This window comes from Papio anubis, chromosome 6 (assembly GCF_008728515.1).
Source record: "Papio anubis isolate 15944 chromosome 6, Panubis1.0, whole genome shotgun sequence".
In the NCBI taxonomy this organism is placed as follows: Eukaryota; Metazoa; Chordata; class Mammalia; order Primates; family Cercopithecidae; genus Papio; species Papio anubis.
In genome coordinates, this window is record NC_044981.1 from 92,400,532 (window position 1) to 92,420,423 (window position 19,892).

General features: G+C 34.5%; 2 protein-coding genes across 22 annotated transcripts in view; one reads left to right on the plus strand and one right to left on the minus strand.

The window, feature by feature from the left end:
- KLHL32 (kelch like family member 32) overlaps positions 1-7,422 on the plus strand; it is a 214,905-nt gene extending 207,483 nt beyond the window's left edge. For 11 of the 12 annotated variants that reach the window (XR_004184570.1, XM_021936810.2, XM_003897934.5 and 8 more), the window contains one exon: positions 3,387-7,422. Coding sequence is in view for 11 of the 12 variants with exons in the window: in XM_021936810.2 (XP_021792502.1) it covers positions 3,387-3,548 (162 nt within the window). In the remaining variant the exon portion in view is untranslated. Of the gene's footprint in view, positions 1-133; positions 303-3,386 lie in introns of all 12 variants that reach the window. The other variant, XM_021936811.1, reaches the window with a different exon arrangement.
- MMS22L (MMS22 like, DNA repair protein) overlaps positions 1-19,892 on the minus strand; it is a 159,217-nt gene that overhangs the window by 11,791 nt on the left and 127,534 nt on the right. For 7 of the 10 annotated variants that reach the window (XM_021936806.2, XM_017958126.3, XM_017958122.3 and 4 more), the window contains 3 exons: positions 15,957-16,053; positions 14,041-14,208; positions 11,462-13,797 (listed from right to left, as the gene is read on the minus strand). In XM_021936806.2, coding sequence (XP_021792498.2) covers positions 13,683-13,797; positions 14,041-14,208; positions 15,957-16,053 — 380 coding nt within the window. In that variant the 3' untranslated portion in view covers positions 11,462-13,682. Of the gene's footprint in view, positions 1-8,929; positions 11,025-11,461; positions 13,798-14,040; positions 14,209-15,956; positions 16,054-19,892 lie in introns of those variants that run through there. The other 3 variants (XM_017958128.3, XM_021936805.2, XM_017958125.3) reach the window with 2 other exon arrangements.

Here is a 19,892-nt window from a genome sequence, read left to right on the forward strand (position 1 = left end):
GAAATAGAGGTATTCAAGGATAGTCACATGTATCTTTCATTTTAGTTAAATGACAGCTGGTTACAGGCTATATTATTCATTCTGAACTAAAGCTCAATGTTTTTTTTTTTTTTTATGTTATGGATGACTACAGAACAATTTGTTTCGATACATTCACAGTAATAAATTGATGGTTGGAGAGAATAGCTACATGTTCAAAAGTAGGCCACTTCTTTACTACTTAAAGAATATCCAACAGAGGCAAGATGATGGAAGACTGGAATAGTATTTATGAGAAAACGCTTAACAGTGGAAATTCCTAAGTATGTCAGTGGGTTGAGAAGTACAGAAGCATGGTGGGGAAAATCATATACATACTAAAAATATAAAGGTTTAAATTTTTTGTGTCATCAACCACAAATCTATATAATGTTTGATCTAAGATTAATCCACAAATCATTAATCCAAGAGCATGGCTGATTAATGGAAGTCATACTTAAATAGTTCTGAGATTGTTCTATTAACATTCGGAAGTACTAATTGTTTTTTGCCCTCAAAAGTACCAGCTGATAATTTCTCATTGAACTGTCCCTTCTGGACCCTAATCCAAGCTCATTTAACTGTGATTTGTAGGATTCAACCACAGTGGGATGAAGCATGTCCAATGTTGAAAAAGCATACTTTATTTCCTGCTACTACTCTGATTTAGCACAGACTATTTATCCATCAGAAGGACAACCCAAACAAGAGAAAATCAGAGATACTCTTAGATTGAGATTTGGACTTGTTATTAATAAACACTTATGGAAAATACTAGATTACTGACGAAAGTGAAGGTGTTCTTGTTTAGTGGGTGTGTAAACTAATGTCTGTCACAGAGGTTTGACTCTAATCTTGTGTGCCATGGATGACAAGTGGCACATAAAAGAGCAGCTGCGTAAGTGTGCAAGTGATTAGTCTATGTTTCTAGATCACCTCTGCTGTTCTCTTCATTTACTATTATTTCTTTTTGGCTGGAGGATACAGTGCCAGCTTGGCACCACATTCTCTCAAACGCCTTCTTTCAGCCAGTTTACAGGGGAGTGTTTTGGAGAAAAACTGCCAATGCTTCCTTTTCCCTTCTCAGATTAAATACATTGCATCTGCTTAACATATGCAGTCTCTGTTGGCCCAGGAAACCAGACAAAAGCTCTCTGGATGATTATCTCATTAGTATTTTGCCTTCTAAAAATGTTTTCAGTCAGAAGGGAGAGCACACAATCCTTGCTCTTTCTGGGTTGCATCCTGAGCTCAAATACTGGCTCCACCCCTTGCCGTGTGACCCTGAGAAAGTCATTTAATTTTTTCTGGTATCAATTTTCTTCTCTGTAAATTGAAGACAATACTTATCCTTATAGAGTTGTGGTAAATACTAAATGACCTCTGATTTACTTTCTGTATCTAATGAAATACTGGCCAAAATCCCACCGGGGTTTTCCCTTTTCTCATGGGGCGAAGTAGTCAAACTGATCTTGAAAGTTTCTCTAGGAAAGTAAATGTGTAAGAATAATCAAGAAAATTTTGAAAATAAATGGAGTCTTGCCTTACCTAGTCAAAACAACTGTAAATGTGACACTGAAAGAAAATACGTCAATTAACAAGAGAACAGAGAGAACGTTTGTATTTAGTATATGAGTTATTTTAAATTAGTAGTGACGGGGTATATTGTTCAATAAAGAGATTGGGACATCTAATTTCCATTTAAGTTTGTTCTTTCTTTTATTCTAGGACTTAGTAATTTCCTCCTTTGTGAACATGGATTCCCAAATTTCAAGGGCCCATTTCCTGTAAAATAATGCGTTATTGCAGTTAAAGTCTTTTTTTTTTTTTTGAGATGGAGTATCAGCCTGTTGCCCAGGGCTGGAGTGCCGCAGTGCTGACCTCGCTCACCTGCAGCCTGTCCGGCTCCGGCCATTCTCCTGCCTCACCTGTGGCTGGGACTGCAGTGCCTGCCACAACACCTGGCTAATTTTTTTTATTTTTAGTAGAGACGGGTTTCACTGCAAGAAGCTAATGAGAGTTCGATCTACTGGGCCTGGATCCACCCGCCTCGGCCTCCCAAAGTGCTGGGATTACAGATGTGAGCTACCGCGCCCAGTCTATTGCAGTTAAAGTCTTAAGATTTATCCACACAGGTGATAGATGAAGGTGATAGATGAAGATGGTGATAGATGAAGGCATGAGAGTGGACTAGATCATTAAAGAAGGATACTAAGAGGTCTGTGATTGAAATATTGGGAAACACCTACGTCCAGGATGCAGATGAAGGAAAAGGGACCCAAGGTGGATTGCGATATGACAATGTCAATGACAAACTTTCATTTTTTTAAAACACTAAATCCAAGGGAGGCAAATGTTTAAATAGAGAAAAGTCAAATGAAGAGGGATTAAGATAACAGAAGACTTGAAAGAGCCGAATAAGTTTGACAAATCGGGTGAGAGCAGCTTTCCTGAAGAAAGAATTTTCCTACTTCGAAGATTCAGCCAGGTTCAGTAAGGAGACAGCAGGCACTGACTAACAAAGAAGCTGTGCTATGTAAGAAGAGAGAGGCCAGGTGCAGTGGCTTACACTTATAATCCCAGCACTTTGGGAGGTTGAGGTGGAAGGATTGCTTGAGCCCAGGAGTTTGAGACCAGCCTGCGCAACATGGTGAGAAACCATCACTACAGAAAATTTACAAATTAGCTAGGTGTGGTGGTGTGCACCTTTGGTCCTGGCTACTCAGGAGGGTAAGGCAGCAGGACTGTTTGAGCCCAAGAGATCAAGGCTACAGTGAGCACCACTGCACTCCAGCCTAGGTGACAGAGCAAGACCCTGTCAAAAAAAAAAAAAAAAAAAAAACTCCAGCATGACCAGGAAAGAACTGGGGAAAAACTTCCAGAATCAACTGAACTAATTTTGAACTTGCTACTAAGCTGTGTTATATTCCACTACCTGCCAGACACTGAGCTAGATGTCATCAGTTTTCACAACAAAGCTACAAGGTCTTGTTTTCTTCATTTCACAGATGAGGATGTTTAAGCCAACATGATGACAGACCACCTACTAACTAGTTTGGGCAAGTTATTTAACTTGTCTAAGGCAGTTTTCTTACATGAAGATAATGCTACCTACCTCTAATTGTTCTGAAGATTAAATGCTTATAAATATACATGTATGTATATATGTACATCCAGAAACATACTACCATAGTGTAGCATTTAGTAGGAGCTTAATAAATATCTCTGGTACCATCCAAGCAAGAAAAAGAATTCCTAAGATATGGTGATGGTAGCATAACTAAGTTCAGAATTTCTTTTATGTATACATAGCTTTATTTTGAGCAGTCATCTTTGATGTACAGGCTGCTTCTCTTCCTCTTTTGAAGGTACTGGATGTAAGCAGAGAAGGCAAAGAAGAAGTATTCTATGGACCTACACTCCCTTTTGCTTCCAATGGAATAGCAGCATGCTTCCTTCCAGCTCCATATTTCACATGCCCTAACCTTCAAACTCTTCAAGTGCCTCATCACAGGATTGGCACCATCTGAAAAGCCAATGCCATCATGAACAGGAGGAAAACATAGCCCTGACTGTTGGATACTGGGCATGAAAAGACTCAGTGCTCAATGCTTCCTTGTCTTGCTTTATAGGTCTTGTATTCTGATAAATTTAAGCAAAAAATGAACAATTTTCTAAAATACATTATTAAAAACTCTTGTCACCCTTCTCAGTGTATGTCAACATGCAATATGTATGACTTTTATTGTGGTATAGCTTAGTGCCAACTTAAGGTACATTGTGTCCCAAGGGTCTTTAGAGCATTCTTTGTACACTTTTTCTAATCAGCACTGTCTTAAGACAACATAACACTGTTAGTAAGGCAATTTATTGGACAAAATGGCATCGATGATCTTAAAAAAATATATAGTCTGTACTTAATCCCTTTATTATTTAAAGCGGGGCTTGTAATTTTTCTTTTTAAAATTTAACATTAAGCAGCCCTGCTCAGTAGAGACTCAGCATTATGACATCATAAATTTTTAAATACCATATTTTATTCAAGGTGATACGAATAATAGACATACACTGGAACAGCAGTTGAAACACCCAGATTTTTCACCTTGGTTACGCTGACCTTGGGTCAGAACCTAACTTTACAATGCTTCAGTTTTCCCACCTTTTAAGGAGGATAATTACTGATTTCCATGTTAATTTAAAAGAACATCATAAGGATTAGGCAAACATTTTGAAATACTTTGCCCAAGAAAAAGAAAAATGTTACTGAAATTACAAGGTATTTTACTGTCTTTAGAACCTTGTAAATGAACAGGGAGATTATTTTTGAAGTTTAAAAATTACTAGATAGAATTTGGAAACATGTTATGGAATAAATGATTCTAAAAAGCATGTGAAAGAGACACACAATTAGGAAATAGGGAGTTTATTAAAATCAAAGATATCTAAACTTGTACAGATATCTAAACTTGCCTCAAGTAACTCTCAGATGTCTCATTTAAAATCATTTAGTGAAAAATGACATTTAAAGCTAAAAAATAATTTAGTTGTACTAATTATGGTACCATAAAGTGCTTTGACATAAATTTGAACCTAGAATTGGCAGTTCTAATAAAAGTTTTTCCACTTTGTTAAAGGTTATGTCAATCTTGAGTGCTTGTGGGATTCTTCTCCACCACCAATACATATTTTATTACTATCACTTTTAATAATGCATAGGAATTCTTTTTTAGGCTAGTTTTTGAGTTTGCTTTGTCTATAACAAAAAATAAATACAACAACTTAATAATCACATTTGAAAACAAATTTAACAAGTATAATGTGAGTTTTTCTTTTTTCCTAACTTCCTCAGGACCTAGGTCACCTTTATTAAAAGGAAGAATTCACTCTTTTTTCCTTGACAGTTTAATCATTCAGCAATCCCTCTCTTAAAGGAAATTGTTATTTATTCATGTAACCATTTTTTGTAATCAAAAGTGAATAAAAACGATCTTTTTGTCTCACAGAATTCACTAACTTCATATATCATTATACATAAAACATAGAAATAAATATATGGTTTCTGGTTATTCAGATTTAAAGGGCAGGAAGGAGACTAGGGAGAAGGAAAACAGGTAAATTTTTAAAAGAATAGGAATTTAGTATAGACTAAATTCCTTAGTATACTTAGTATATTTCCTTTAGTATAGACAAACCACTGTTGAGGACAGTTCTCAACAGTGAAAATTGACATTGACAATTGATATTTAGAATGAAGACAGCTTCTTTAAATGGTTTAAGCCATCTAAACTAAATTTTTAAAATGCCTTACCAAGGCAGGAAAATGAACTCCAGTATTTCAGAAATCTTTTCAACAGGGACTTAAGTATTCAGCTATATTAATTTTTCTACTTGGGACATGAATTTTCTCTCTAGCAGTTTTACCTAGTAAAACTATGAAAATCTATTTGTATTCCCAGGTCCTACATCCAATCAATGAAAGGGAAAGCTCTAAAAACAAGCTTACCCAACTAATGGAAAGGTAGCCTGAGACTACCCTCATTTCTGTATATATTTTTAACAATTCATATAAAACAAATCAGCATATATTATCAAACCCCTCCTAAGTGATCTTTATAATGTAATATTCACTAATATTACAGAACTGAACTAAGAATTTTAAAAAGTTTTACCAGGTTCAGACACATCCTTTATAACTATAGCCAAGAGTAGTACAAAAACATAACATCTCTTCCCTAAAAGGGAAAAAAACCTAGATAAGTTATAATTAGATCCTTTTATTCAAGGTTATCAATAACAGAATTCTATTAAACTATGTCTGGTCATATGAGCCAAATTTCACTGAAACTATTCAAATATACATTTTCGATTTAAGTGAACTACCCTACAGTAATTCATCTTCCATTTCCATTTTTATTCTTCAAAATTAAAGGTTATATTGTATTTGTAATGTAAATTATTATACTAATGTGAATTTCTATAGGAAGGTCACGAGACTTGCAAACATTTAAATATCACTTCAAGTTTTTACTTTAAAAGAGAAAACAGTATACAGTACCACACAGATGATAACAGATATTCTTGGTGTTAAAGGAAAAGCCAGCAAAGATGTGAATTTCTAAAATCATCTGTACAATGCAATAACACTTCTTAGATCCTTAATAACAAAATAGCAATTAGGTAATGATTAGGGTACTTTTCATACTTTTTCCTTCATATTTTCTTCACACTTTAACCACATGTACATCAAACTCTTTCAGCTACCACGACATCGGAAAACCTAACTTTCTATAGTTTTACCACAAATATAAAAACATCAGTAATAAGATAGAAATTATTCCTTCTGGTAACATGGCTCATTTTTACTTTAGCTTCCACATAATGAATCTGTTATAAAAAGGAAGTTTTCAATAATCAAGGGCACAATGTAAGTTAAATATATACTTTTATTACTATATATAAATTTTTATGATATGCACAAATAACTCATAAATATGTATATAAAATTAAAATGTCCACAATTTTTCTAGAAGCACAATTCACAAATGCAATGAATTGGACGCCATCGGCACAACAAAAATTTTAATAAGTATAAACTGGTCAATTCCAACCATTTGGTAATTTACAATGCAGGTTATCACACTATCAAAATACACATATCTTATTAAATTTGTGAAGAATATGCTACGTTGCTAGCTTCCCAAACCAACTGTTTCTATCCAAATAAAGCATATTATTTATATTGGCATACTATACTCTTGCCTGACAAGGCTATATTTTTAACTCTAAGAGGGGTAGGCAAAAGATCAGTTTTTTGGAAAATATAAGATTTATATAAAAAGTCTGGATAAAAAAGCAGTGGTTTAGTACAGATGATTCAACTTTTGGTGAAGTTTCTGTATCTATTTACCTTTCAGACATGGGGAGACATGAGTGGTATGATAACATGTACGGTTTGGGGAAGGCAGATTTCTAAAGGCTTTTCTCGACTGTAGAAGCTTGTCAAATTTTTATATAACACATAATTTTAGCTGTCAAAGATTCTGTGAAAGTACATGGAAACAAGTCCATGTAATTATTTAAGAACAAGGTAGTTTAAAAAATTTGTTGTAAAGCATGGAAGAAAATAATAATAGGTAATGAAAGCCCACAAACATCTGACTCACAAATATTACATAGATGCTGAGGTAGAAAAAGTCGAATATGCTTAAGAAGAAAACATACGAAGGACAGGTATAGATATACAAGTTTTAAACTATGAAATTCTTCTAATGCAAATGAACTCAATACTGAATGACTTTTCCACAATCCTCCGTGCTTCCTTCCTCGCCATGGAAACGTTCTAATTAAATTGAAATTTAAATCATAACCAAATCCAAATGCCTAATAAAGTCCTTTCATCACTGTTGTCCTTCAATCGTCTTTTATACTCTATCTGGTATTGTATAGATATTATTTGACTGGAATACTCATGTCTCCAAATGTGTATTTTAATTTTCTTCCTATTTAAGTGTCTTCAATTTCTATAGGAAACAGGTCCTATACAGTTTCCACACTGTAAACTGAATGAGGCTGAGTGTAGGATGAACATGGCAATCAGAGAAAACTACTAAAGGAGCCTCTTGTTTGGAAAGAGATAAGCTTCTATAGGAAACAGGTCCTATACAGTTTCCACACTGTAAACTGAATGAGGCTGAGTGTAGGATGAACATGGCAATCAGAGAAAACTACTAAAGGAGCCTCTTGTTTGGAAAGAGATAAGCTTGAAGATAAAAGGTACAGTCAGATAGGTAGCAGAAAGTCTCCAGACTGAAGGGTTTGAACATCACCTTATAAACAATGGGCAGTTATTGGAAGTCCTTGAGCAGAAAAGTAACAAGAGGAAAACAGTATTTTAGGAATATACATTTCAGAACATAAGATGTAGGAGAGGACACCAGAGGTAAGGAAATAAGTAGTGCCCAACAGAAAAAACAAACATCAAACCAGTGGATGCAAGGCATTGCAAAAAGAAAAAAAGAAGCCTAAGAGCCTGTAATGGTAATCAACTGAAAGTGGGAGAAAAACAAAGAACCTAAAATGCCTCTGACATTTCAAGGCTAAATAACTTGGGACAATAGTGTATTCCCTGGGTAGAAAATCAAAGCAGGAGGTAGTCTGAAATAGAAAGTGACATGGGTAGCTTGACATGTTGCCTTGAGATTTCAGGAGACTCCAACTACAGAGGTTTAGAGATAAATTAGCACTAGAAAGAGATTTAAGAGATAAAAGGTGGAGCTATCAGTTCACCACTAACAGAATGTTGAGACAAAGCAGATGAAGGGTCTGCTTTCCTGTCTGGGGACAGGAAAGAAGACCATGAAGGTGCTCTCAAGATACAGTGGTCATTTCTTGGTATGTCTGGGGATTGGTTCCAGGATCCCCTGTGCATACCAAAATCTGCACATACTCAAGTCCCGCAATTGGCCCTGAGGAACCTGCCTATACAAAAAGTTAGTCCTCCATATACTCAGATTTTGCATCCCACAAATACTGTATTTTAGATCCACATATAAGTGGACCCGCACAGTTCGAACTTGTGTTGTTCAAGGGTCAACTGTATATGTAGGAGGGAGCAGCATCATTGTGGAACTGATGGGAAGATAAAAGACAATTGTCACAGAAAGGACAAAGAACATGAGAAAGGAGAACAAACTCAGATTTGACCAAAAAAGAATGGCTTATATTACACTGGTAGAAGAAGTAGCCTCCGAAATTACAGGGTATTTAGGGAAAAGTGGCTATTAAAGAAGCAGGTATAAGGGACTCCAAGTATGGGAATAGAAGAAGGCAAGATTGTAGTAGTAAGTGAAAGATCAGTGAAGATTTTTTAAAAAAGGAACTGAGCCATAAATTTTCTTCTTTCGTCAACTAAAAAAAAAAGCTTTAAAAAAATTTTACTTATACATAAATACAAAACATATAATACACATACATATTGTTACAGACTTTGTTGTTACCATTTTTAAGTACAAATTTTAGTTATTCTTAGTATCTACAGATATATGTCCTAAAGCATGATTCAGTAGCAGCTTTTCCTATCCTTTAAATGTTTCATACTCTAAGAAGCAAGATTCTCAAACATATCTTTAATCAATCTCCTTTGGAAAAAAAAAAACAAAACACATATATATACACACACACACATACACATAAATAACCTCTTTAAAGGCATCACCTTAAATAGATAAAACTCCTCAGTAACTGCTGGAACTTGCCAAGCCATACATTATTTGTTTAGTAAGTCACTATAATGATGAAAAGCAATTCAGTGTTATGAAGTCTATTAAGCAGCCTTAAGCTTTCGTTTATTCCATTTGATGAAGTTGATTTGAGAGAAAGACCATTTATATGTTATGAAAATAACAGACACTCCTTTGGATTTCACAGATTACAATTAAGAGAGAGCTATTAACTATAGAATGCTGATTGCAAAGTATTTCTTTTTTAAAGATACTCCTTGAGCCACAGAAGGGTTGAAATGTTTTCTTGAAGGAAGAGTAGAACCACGATAAAGACTATAATCCCAAGAAGGAAACAAATTACTTCAAAGTTAGAAAATATGATGTAAGAAAACATTGGAAAGTGGGATCATTCATCTGGGACATATCATTAGAGAAAGATAAAATTGAGAGGTGTTCTTTGCCTTAATTGTGCATGAGTAATAAACTAATCATGTCTGTACATTTCCTAACAGAATATGGGCCACCAAATGTTTTCACATTTATCCCATTGATTCTCACAATAACATTGTCAAATAGTAAATGGATTCTTCTTTTCTTCTCCATGAAGAAACTAGACTGAGAAAGGTTATGTAACTAGCTCAAGATCATAAAGCAAAGCTGAGTTTGAGACCCAGGTGGGTTCCCAAAACTAGGACCGGAATTCTTTCAACCAAATAATGATCGCTATGAAAAGGAGTCAAGGACAAGATCCAACTGGTAAAACAATCTGGATGAGGTAAGAGTTCAAAAGTTGAGAAACAATGTTGTTAAAGGAAACTAAACAGGTTTCTTGGATAAAATGCTAAGTTATAAGAAGCTCTGGCTAAAGAGCAAGAAGACAGATCAGCTGACTTCTCAGACCACTACTGTTACTACTTTTCTAGAATATTTTTATTTATTCTCCTCTTAAAGTCTCCTTTATTTCCTCCTCCTGATATGATTTTTTAAAATGACAACTGCAAAAGAAATCATAAATAAAGAAAAAATTTGGCAACTCTTGGAACCTAAATATAAACCCTGTTGGCATGTTTACACTGTTTTTGGATATCAGCTGTATAATCCTTTAGCCAGATTCAGTCTCATTCCTAACACAGTTAAGTGTGCTTTGTAAGGGTTTTATTTATTAACTTGCCTCACACATATAAAAAAGAAAAACAAATACACAGTCATATTTCCCAACACCTTTCCCCCACCAAAAAAACAGTATAGGGTAGCCAGTATAATGTATTATTGAAAAAGTATCATTTTAAAACATAACTATTATCGTAAAAATAAAAAATAAACATGACAAATCAGTCACAAGGCAGAGAGGTAGGAAGTCATATTACAACAAAAGTCCATGGATGAAGTATCTGCTTAAGTATCTGCTTAATACTCATACACAGAAAACACTCCCAGTTAGAAAAAGTTTCTTTAATTTAGTTTAAAATTTCATCAAGGTAGAATGCAGTTTTGCAAAGTTCCAAGGATCCTATTACATAGTTGCTAATTAACCTTTAGTTCCTTATTTATACATTTTTTTTTACTTACAGATATAAAAGGGAAAAAATCCTAGAAATTATTTTAAACAGAACATTATACAATTAATTAAAAGTAGGAATTGGAGTGGAACAATGTGGCTTTAGATACTGATAATCAATAGACAGAATGAATCACAAAATATATTAAGTATTATCATTTTCCAGTCTCTGCATCTCATCTTGTCCCACCTGTCCAAGGTGAGACAAAAGTTTGCTATATGCTTCCCTGTTTAAAAAAAAGAAAAGAAAGCAAATATATTTATTACCATTTTCATTATTTTTCATTTAAGTATTTACAAATTAAGTCTGGCTGTCCATCATCCATCCATCTATCCAGTCATCTGTCCAGCAGGCTTAGCAGAACACTTCTTAAAAAGTAATGTTTTGTATCTATTGTGAGTAAACCTAGATGTTAAGATGTATTGAGTTTAAGTGTGATTTTTATATATAAAATGTGTGCTAAAAAAAGTAAAAGTTCACTGACCTTCTGAAATATTATAATGGTCACAGGTAATAAAATACGTTCATGGAATATTATTTAAGGACAATGATGGTATGATTACAATGGGAATACTTGTATCACAAACCTAAGTATTAAAACAAAAATTCTGTAACCATAAAATAGACCTGTGTAGCAATTTCAGTATGTATCCCATTTTCTTCTTTTAACCTCTTATAGGTAACGACGTTTGAAAATAAAATACTGTCTCTCCTCCTACATTCTCTAGTAGGTAGAGAATGTAACTGGGAGGTGTTTTAGATGATTTACTGTGCCTAGCAGTTATCTCACTAGTCTAAATACCTGTTCTATTCAGAACCTTTAAAACCAACCTTCTTATGGGCCTGCACAACCACACAAGGTAGTAGGCCTGAATATTTGTTTTAACAACATACTGCATTAGGGTGGTTCACACATAGCCTCTCTAGTTTTTTCATTCAAATTTGAAGACTGCTCAGAGAAGTCAGATGTGAGACATGTCTGTGCATGAGCTTGTTTTGTGACATGACAATAAACACCACTTCTTCAAACTACAATTTGAAGTGATTCAATCTTCTCTCTCTAGAAAACCATAGGAGGCTAACCAAGTCCCTATGCAGAAGAAAGGAGATGTTCCATTCTGGCACACAAAAGCTTTACAAGGATGATCTCTCCAGTCTGCCCCTCCGCCCCCCGTGCCTTTTATATGGTTTTCATTTACTGTACTGAAAAACTGGATTCCATCAGTTCGCTAAAGCTATAGTCAATATAGTCATGTCTCCAAGAAAGATCTCATATATGACATTGTTTAATAAAAAATTTTCATCTAAAAATTGGAATATGCATATTCATTAGACTGTGTATTTGTATAGATACATATACACAGACACATGCATATGATTATAGTCATGCACTGCATTAGCAACATTTTGGTAAATGATGGGCTGCATTCTGGTCAATGATGGGTCTCATTAAGATTATAATGGTACTAAAAAATTCTTAATGCCTGGTGATGCTGTAGCCATTGTAATGTCTTAGTGTAATGCCTTTCTCATGTGTTTGTGGTGATGCAGGTGTGAACAAACCTACTGTACTGTCAGTCATATAAAAGTCTAGCACACACAATTGTACACAGTATATAATACTTGATAAGAAACAATCATGTTACTGGTTTAGTTTATGTATTTACTATACTTTACTTTTTATTGTTATTTTAGAGTGTACTCTTCTTTATACTTATAAAAATAAAAGATAACCGTAAAACAGACTCAGGCAGGTCCTTCAGGAGGTATTCTAGAAGAAGGCCTCCTTATCAAAGGAGATGACAGCTCCATGTGTGTTACTGGTCCTGAAGACCTTCCAGTGAAATAAGATGTAGAGGTGGAAGACAGTGATGTTGATCATACTGACCCTATGTAGGCTCAGGCTAATGCGTGTGTGTCTTCATTTTTTACAAAATAGTTTAAAAATAAAAAATAATTTAAAAATAGAAAAAAGGCATTCAAGAATATAAAGAAAGAAAATATTTTTGTACAGCTATACAATGTGTGTGTTAAGCTAAGTATTTTTACAAGAGTAAAAAAGTTAAAGAAAAAGTTTAAAAGGTAAAAAAGAGTAAGCTAAGGTTAATGTATTATTGAAAAATTAAAAATTTTGAAAACAACTTTAATGTACTCTAAGTGTATTGTTTATAAAGTCTACTACAATAGTGTACAGTAATGACCTAGGCCTTCACATTTACCACTGCTCACTCACCGACTCACCCAGAGCAACTACCAATCCTGCAAGCTCCACTCACTGTTAAGTGCCCTATATAGGTGTATCATTTTAAAATCTTTGCTACCATATAATTACTGTACCTTTTCTACCTTTTCATATATTTAGATACACAAATACTTACCATCATGTGACAACTGTCTGTAGTATTCAGTACAGTAACATGTTATACAAGTTGGTAGTCTAGGAGCAATAGGCCACACCACATCGCCTAGGTGTGTGGTAGGCTATTCCATCTAGGTTTGTGTAAATATACTCTATTTGATGTTCACAAATGATGAAATTGCCTAACTACACATTTCTTAGAACCTATCCCTGTCATTAAGCAACACATAACTGTATTTTGATTCTTTAATAACCTTTAGGACATAAAAATTCCACTGTGAGTACTGACTACTCTAAAACAATTTCTTTAAGAAATAAATACAGGCTTATTCCCACAATGTTGAGACTCGAAATAGTCCAGCACTATTTTCAGTTGAGTTATGAGCCTATAAAAAAAAGTCTTATTTCCTATTTTTGACCAAAACCTATATTGTCTAACAGGGTCACTTATTCACTAGACATATGATACAGCTGACTAAATAAATCAAGCATCCCTCAAAGGGTTATGATTTGCCATCATAAATTTTATTTAAAAAACAAGACATCCAAGGCTATGAGGTCCACTTCCCAATGAGGAACACGGAAATGCGTTTTGAGCAACAGCAGCAGTGCTGAAATATACAGCTTTCTAAAGCGGTCACTTTGAAAGGAAAAACATGCAAATGTATGTAATTGATTTTGCTAAGTTTGTTGATAAGCCATGCTACTACTATTCACACTTTGTAAAACTGATAACAATCACAGTACTGAAACATTTTTCATCTCAAAAGAACACACCCAAATTTTGGGGAATAAGAAAATAAATCATTTCTATAAGATGAAATATAGATTTTATAATCACTGCCCCCCCCCCGACCAAATGTAATTAAATTATCAAACATACCTTTGTGCTATATTCCTGCCAAGGCCCCATTTCTGCTCTGAATCCTTCAGAGATTGAGTGAGGGTAGAAATCAAGTGGATGACAACCTGCTGGTCCAATGTTGCTACTGTTTCTAAAATGCTGTAAACCTGATAATAGTACCTCATACCATAATCCTGGATAAACTGCCTGAAAATAAAACAGGTATATTTAGGATTACTCCTGGGGCAATTCCTTGTGCTGGTATCTACATGACAATCAACTATGAACTGAACATAACAAAGATCATTTCATATAAGATTATTGTAAGAATCTGGATGCAGTATGAAAACTATTTAAAACACTTTAAAATAAAGAATTGAACTGGCTTATTTAAGTTGAGCCACGACCAGAGTGAAAGCACTGTGGGAGGAGCGGCGAAGGGAAGAGTTGGAAGCTTGGGAGGGAGAAAAAGGGGTAAAAATCTAATCCCAGGACTTTTTTGCAATATTCTACACAGTGAAATCTGAGTGGAAAGGATATGGGAGACAGTAAGAGAAAAAAGTCAGATTTCCTAGTTACTTTTTAGTTCTTTGTAGCCCTACATAAATCAAACAATATTTTTACGAGGAAAGCAAGTTACTCCTAATATATTTTTATGTTCCTTAACTGAACAAAAGACTTTAGACCCATAGAAGGTCTTTATAAATAAAAATTCTATGTTTTAGCCTTAAAACCTCTACCCTCCACTACCAAGCAACAAAATAAAAGCCACCTAGCTTAGTAAATTATAGAAAACATTCAATCTTTGATCATATAAAATCCTTTTCTCCCCTCCTAGGGCTTCACAATTTTCACCAATCACTGTTACTGAATGATCACAATTTAAATGAACTATAAACACTTGACAGGCACTAATTATGTGATGAGAAAAATGGAGGTACCAAAGATCCAACATAGAATGAAGGAAACGAACACAAATTATTTATCATGGTAGTGGTAGGACAGACATAGGAATAATAAAGGTAAACTGGTAGAAATCTTCAGAAAGAAATACAAAAACATACTGCCCTAACAGCACAAGACTCTAAAGGGAACAAGAGAGGGAAGAAAAAGAAAATATGCCTCAAGTTGCACTGTTATTCTTATGAACAATAGATCTACTTCTATAAAGTCCATGCTTCACAAACTAAACATAACAGAGCTTTCTGGAGCTACTCTTAGTATCTTAAAGCAAGTCAGAGAAGCAGTGACATGTACTTCTACAATCCTGAGGAACATGTTTGGCAAGGTCTGACAGCCTGTGTACTCGTCATCATGACTCACATTTCCCACTTTACCCTCTCAAACCCAGTCTAGGGCCAGGTAATGACATTTCAGTCAGTGACAGATAGCATATACAATGGTGGTTCAGTATAAGAAGATTAAAATACTGCATTTTTACTGTACCTTTTATGTTTGGATACATTTAGATACACAAATATTTACTATTGTGTTACAACTGCCTACAGTATTCAGTGCGGTAACATGTTATACTGATTTGTAGTCTAGGACCATTAGGCCATACCATATAGTCTAGGTGCATAGTGGGCTAAGACACACTAGGTTTGTTGTATAAGTACACTCTATTTGAGGGTCACACAGTGATGAAATTGGCTAACTATACATTTCTCAGAACTTATCCCTATCATTAAGAGACACATGACTGTTCATGCAAGATTCTTTCTTACTAAATTCACAGGTAATTTTAAGTCCCTTCACTTATCTTTTTCACTGGCACTTTTATTTTTCAATAAAACATCACAATGTAACAAAACTACTGCCAAAAATACAATAATTGAAATACTATAAACAAGTAGTAACACATTATGTTTTGGATAATTAGTTATTTAAAAAACATGTTGGCTGTCAAATGGCTGGCAATAGTCTCCTTGCCAGTTGGCATATTTTCCAGTTACCTAAACACAGAAGTCAGCTGGGCGGAAGGTTCTTTTTCTGACCCCACTTGGCAGGCTTTTACCATGTATTGCAGGTTCTCTGTGGCCAGCCTTTTAACTAGAAGGAAAAATTATAGCATTACGCATTGTGTCTGAATTGACCATCTGGATCCTCATTTTTATGAACGCTCTTGATTTAGAAAAATATGTTGTTTTCTTAAAGTATGTACATCCTTTTTCTATTTTTCAAAATGAAATAGTTCTAAGTTTTTATTTTATTCTAAAGTATACCTATCTTCCATTTTAAGAAAATATAAAAGTTTAAAAGTTTTTTTAAGTCTATTTTTCTCTTAGAAAGGTGCCCATATTCAAAAACATTACACCATCCTAATCCTACAAACAGTAACATACCGACAAAAGAAAGCCTTTAAAAATTCAGCTGATTTACAGACAAGCAGATTGATTTTTTAAAAATTCATAAGCATATTCCTCCCACCCCCTCACAAACATATAAGTAGCAAACTAGATACCATGAACAATTTCTTTTCACTTAAAATTAGTCAAATGTGTATGCAAAAATGTTGTTTGTGATGCTATCTTCCTTTCAAAGGATAACAAAGCATAAAAAGAATACTTACATTCTTTAAATATTTAACCAAATCCTTTAAAATTGTGTGCTTGTACACAAAAATAATGCAAAAATACCAAGAAAGGATGTCGAAAACCCAATATGCTCTGAATGCTACTAAATTCTTATGTTGTTTTTGACACATTAAATATAAGAAACCAGAGAAAAAAGTGCTTTTTCCAAGAATAAAAAAATGTTCAGAAACTGTAACCCATTATAGCAGGAACACAAAATATATGATGAACATCAACTTAATTAATATTAGGTAGTAGAGAATGTTTTCCACGCGATGAGGCTAGTGGCTAAGGAACATACAGCATCCTTGCCTTTTACTTGAAAACGTTTGACAACTTTTTAAAATAACTTCTCATTTTAGATGCAGTTTATTTTTGCTTTAACTGAACTACCTTTAAAAAAAAAATGAGTGTTTTTTTTTTTTTTTTTTTTTTTTTAAAGAAATAGAGTCTTGCTCTAACATCCCAGCTAGAGAAGTGGTGTGATAATAGCTCACTCTAACTTCCATCTCCTGGGCTCAAGCAATCCTCCCACCTCAGCCTCTCAAGTAGCTAAGACTACAGGTGCATGCCACCACTCCTGGCTAATTTTTTTTAAAAAGCTTTTTGTAGAGATGGAGTCTTGCTATGTTGCCCAAGCTGGCCTTGAACTCCTAGTCTCAAGTGATCCTCCCACCTTGGCCTCCCAAAGCACTGGGATTACATGTGTGAGCCACACCTGGCCTTTTTATTTGTTAAAAGAAGAGCTTTATTATCATATAATTCACATACTATACAATTTACCCATTTAAAAGATACTGTTCGATGGTTTTTAGTATATTCAGACTTGTACAACCATCATCACAATTTTACACTATTTTCAATATCTTGAAATTCCATACTCTTTAGCTATCCTGAGTCCTTCTAAGCAATCACTAACCTACTTTCTGTCTCTACAGACCTTTTTTTTTTAACTCTTTTTTTTTTTTTTGTGACGGACTTTCCTTCTGTTGCCCAGACTGGAGTGCGATGCCACGATCTCAGCTCACTGCAACCTCTGCCTCCCGAGTTCAAGCAATTCTCCTACCTCAGCCTCCCGAGTAACTGGGATTAAAAGCGCATGCCACCATGTACGACTAATTTTGTATTTTTAGAAGAGACGTGGTTTCACCATATTGGCCAGGCAGATCTCGAACTCCTGACCTCAAGTGATCCACCCACCTCAGCCTCCCAAAGTGCTGGAATTACAGACATGAGCCACCATGCCCAGCCCCGTCTCCATAGATTTAACTATTCTGGATATTTCATAGAAATGAAATAATATATGACTTTTGTGACTGGCTTCTTTCACTTAGAATGATGTTTTCAATATTCATCAATGTTATAGCATGTTTCAATATTTCATGCTTTTTTATAGCCAAACAATATTCCATTGTATAAATGTATCAAAATTTTTAAATTGATCCATCAAATCATAAATGTTCTACTTTTTGGCTATAATAAACAATACTGCTATAAAAATTAATTTACAAGTTTCTGTGTGGACTTAGGTGTTCACTTATCTTAAATATATACATATTTCTAGGGGTGAAATTGCTGGGTCATACAGTAACTCCATGCTTAACCACTTGAGGAACTACCGGACTATTATCCAAAGTAGCAACATGATTTTACATTTCCTGGGGCATTAAATGAGAGTTCCAATTTCTCCACATTGTCCTCAATCTTTTTCATTGTCTGATTTCCTCATTATAGCCAACCTTGTGGGTATGAAGTGATATCTCAGTGTAGTTTTGATATGCATTTCCCTGGTGACTAATGATGTTGAACACCTTTTCTGGTGCTTATTAGTCATTTGTTTATTTTCTTTGTAGAAATGTCTATTCAGATTCATTGCCCATTTTTAAATTCAGTTATTTGTTACTTATTCTTAAGAGTTCTTTATATATTACAGATGCACACTCCTTATCATCACATACAATTTACAAGTATTTTTTCCCATTTTGTGGGTTGTCTTTTCACTTTCTTAATAGTGTCCTTTGAAACACAAAAGATCCTAATGTTTGATGAAGTCCAATTTATCTCTTTCTTCTTTTGTGGTTCATGCTTTCAGTGTCATAGCTAAGAATCCATTGCCAAATCCAAGGTCATGAAGATTTTACTCCTATATTTTCTTCTATGACTTTTACAATTTTAGCTCTGACACTAAGGTCTATGATTCACTTTAGGTTAGTTTTCGTATGTGGTATGAAACAACGGTCGAACTTCATTCTTTTGCATGTGGCTATCTATTTGACCTAGCAAAATTTGTTGAAAAGACTAATTTTCCCCTATTAAATTGTCTTGGCACTCTTGTCAACAAACAAAAAAACCCCAATTGACCATAAACATGAGTTTATCTCTGAACGTTCAATTCTATTCTATTGACCTACATATCTATCTTTATGCCACTATCACATTGTCTTGATTACTGTTGCCTTGTAACATGTTTTAAAATCGAGAAGTATGAGTTTTCCAGCTTTCCTCTTCTTTTGCCAAGATTGTTTTGGCTATTCTGGGTCCCTTGTAATTCCATATAAATTAGTAATTCTTATGGAGCTATTAGTATAGTCACTTAAGCTTTCTGTGGTTGCTGTTTGCATAACTATCTTTTCCCATCTTTTTACTTTCAATCTGTTTATATCTGTGAATCTATACTGTTTCCTGTAAATACCATATAGGTAGATCTAGTTTTTTAAAAAAATCCACTGTGATCATCTCTGCCTTTTCATTGGACTGGTCAATCCTTTCACACAGTATTATTTTAGATATAGTTTGATTTACATCAGCATTCTTACTTTTTGTTTTCTTAATGACTCATGTGTTTGTTTCTTTAATCTACTTTACTGTTTTCTTATTGCATTAAGTGATTTTTTTTTTAATGTAGCCTTTCAAATCTTTAATGATTTTAAAATTATTATTATTATACTTTAAGTTCTGGGGTATATGTGCACAATGTGCAGGTTTGTTACATATGTATACATATGCTAAGTTGGTTTGCTGAACCCATTAACTTGTCATTTACATTAGGCATTTCTCCTAATGCTCTCCCTCCCCCAGTCCACCACCTTCCGACAGGCCCCGGTGTGTGATGTTTCCCTCCCTGTGTCCATGTGTACTCACTGTTCAACTCCCACTTGTGAGTGAGAACATGTGGTGTTTTTCTCTTCTTGTGTTAGTTTGCTGAGAATGATGGTTTCCAGTTTCACCCGTGTCCCTGCAAAGGACATGAACTCATCCTCTTTTATGGCTGCATAGTATTCCACAGTGTATATGTGTCACATTTTCTTTATTCAG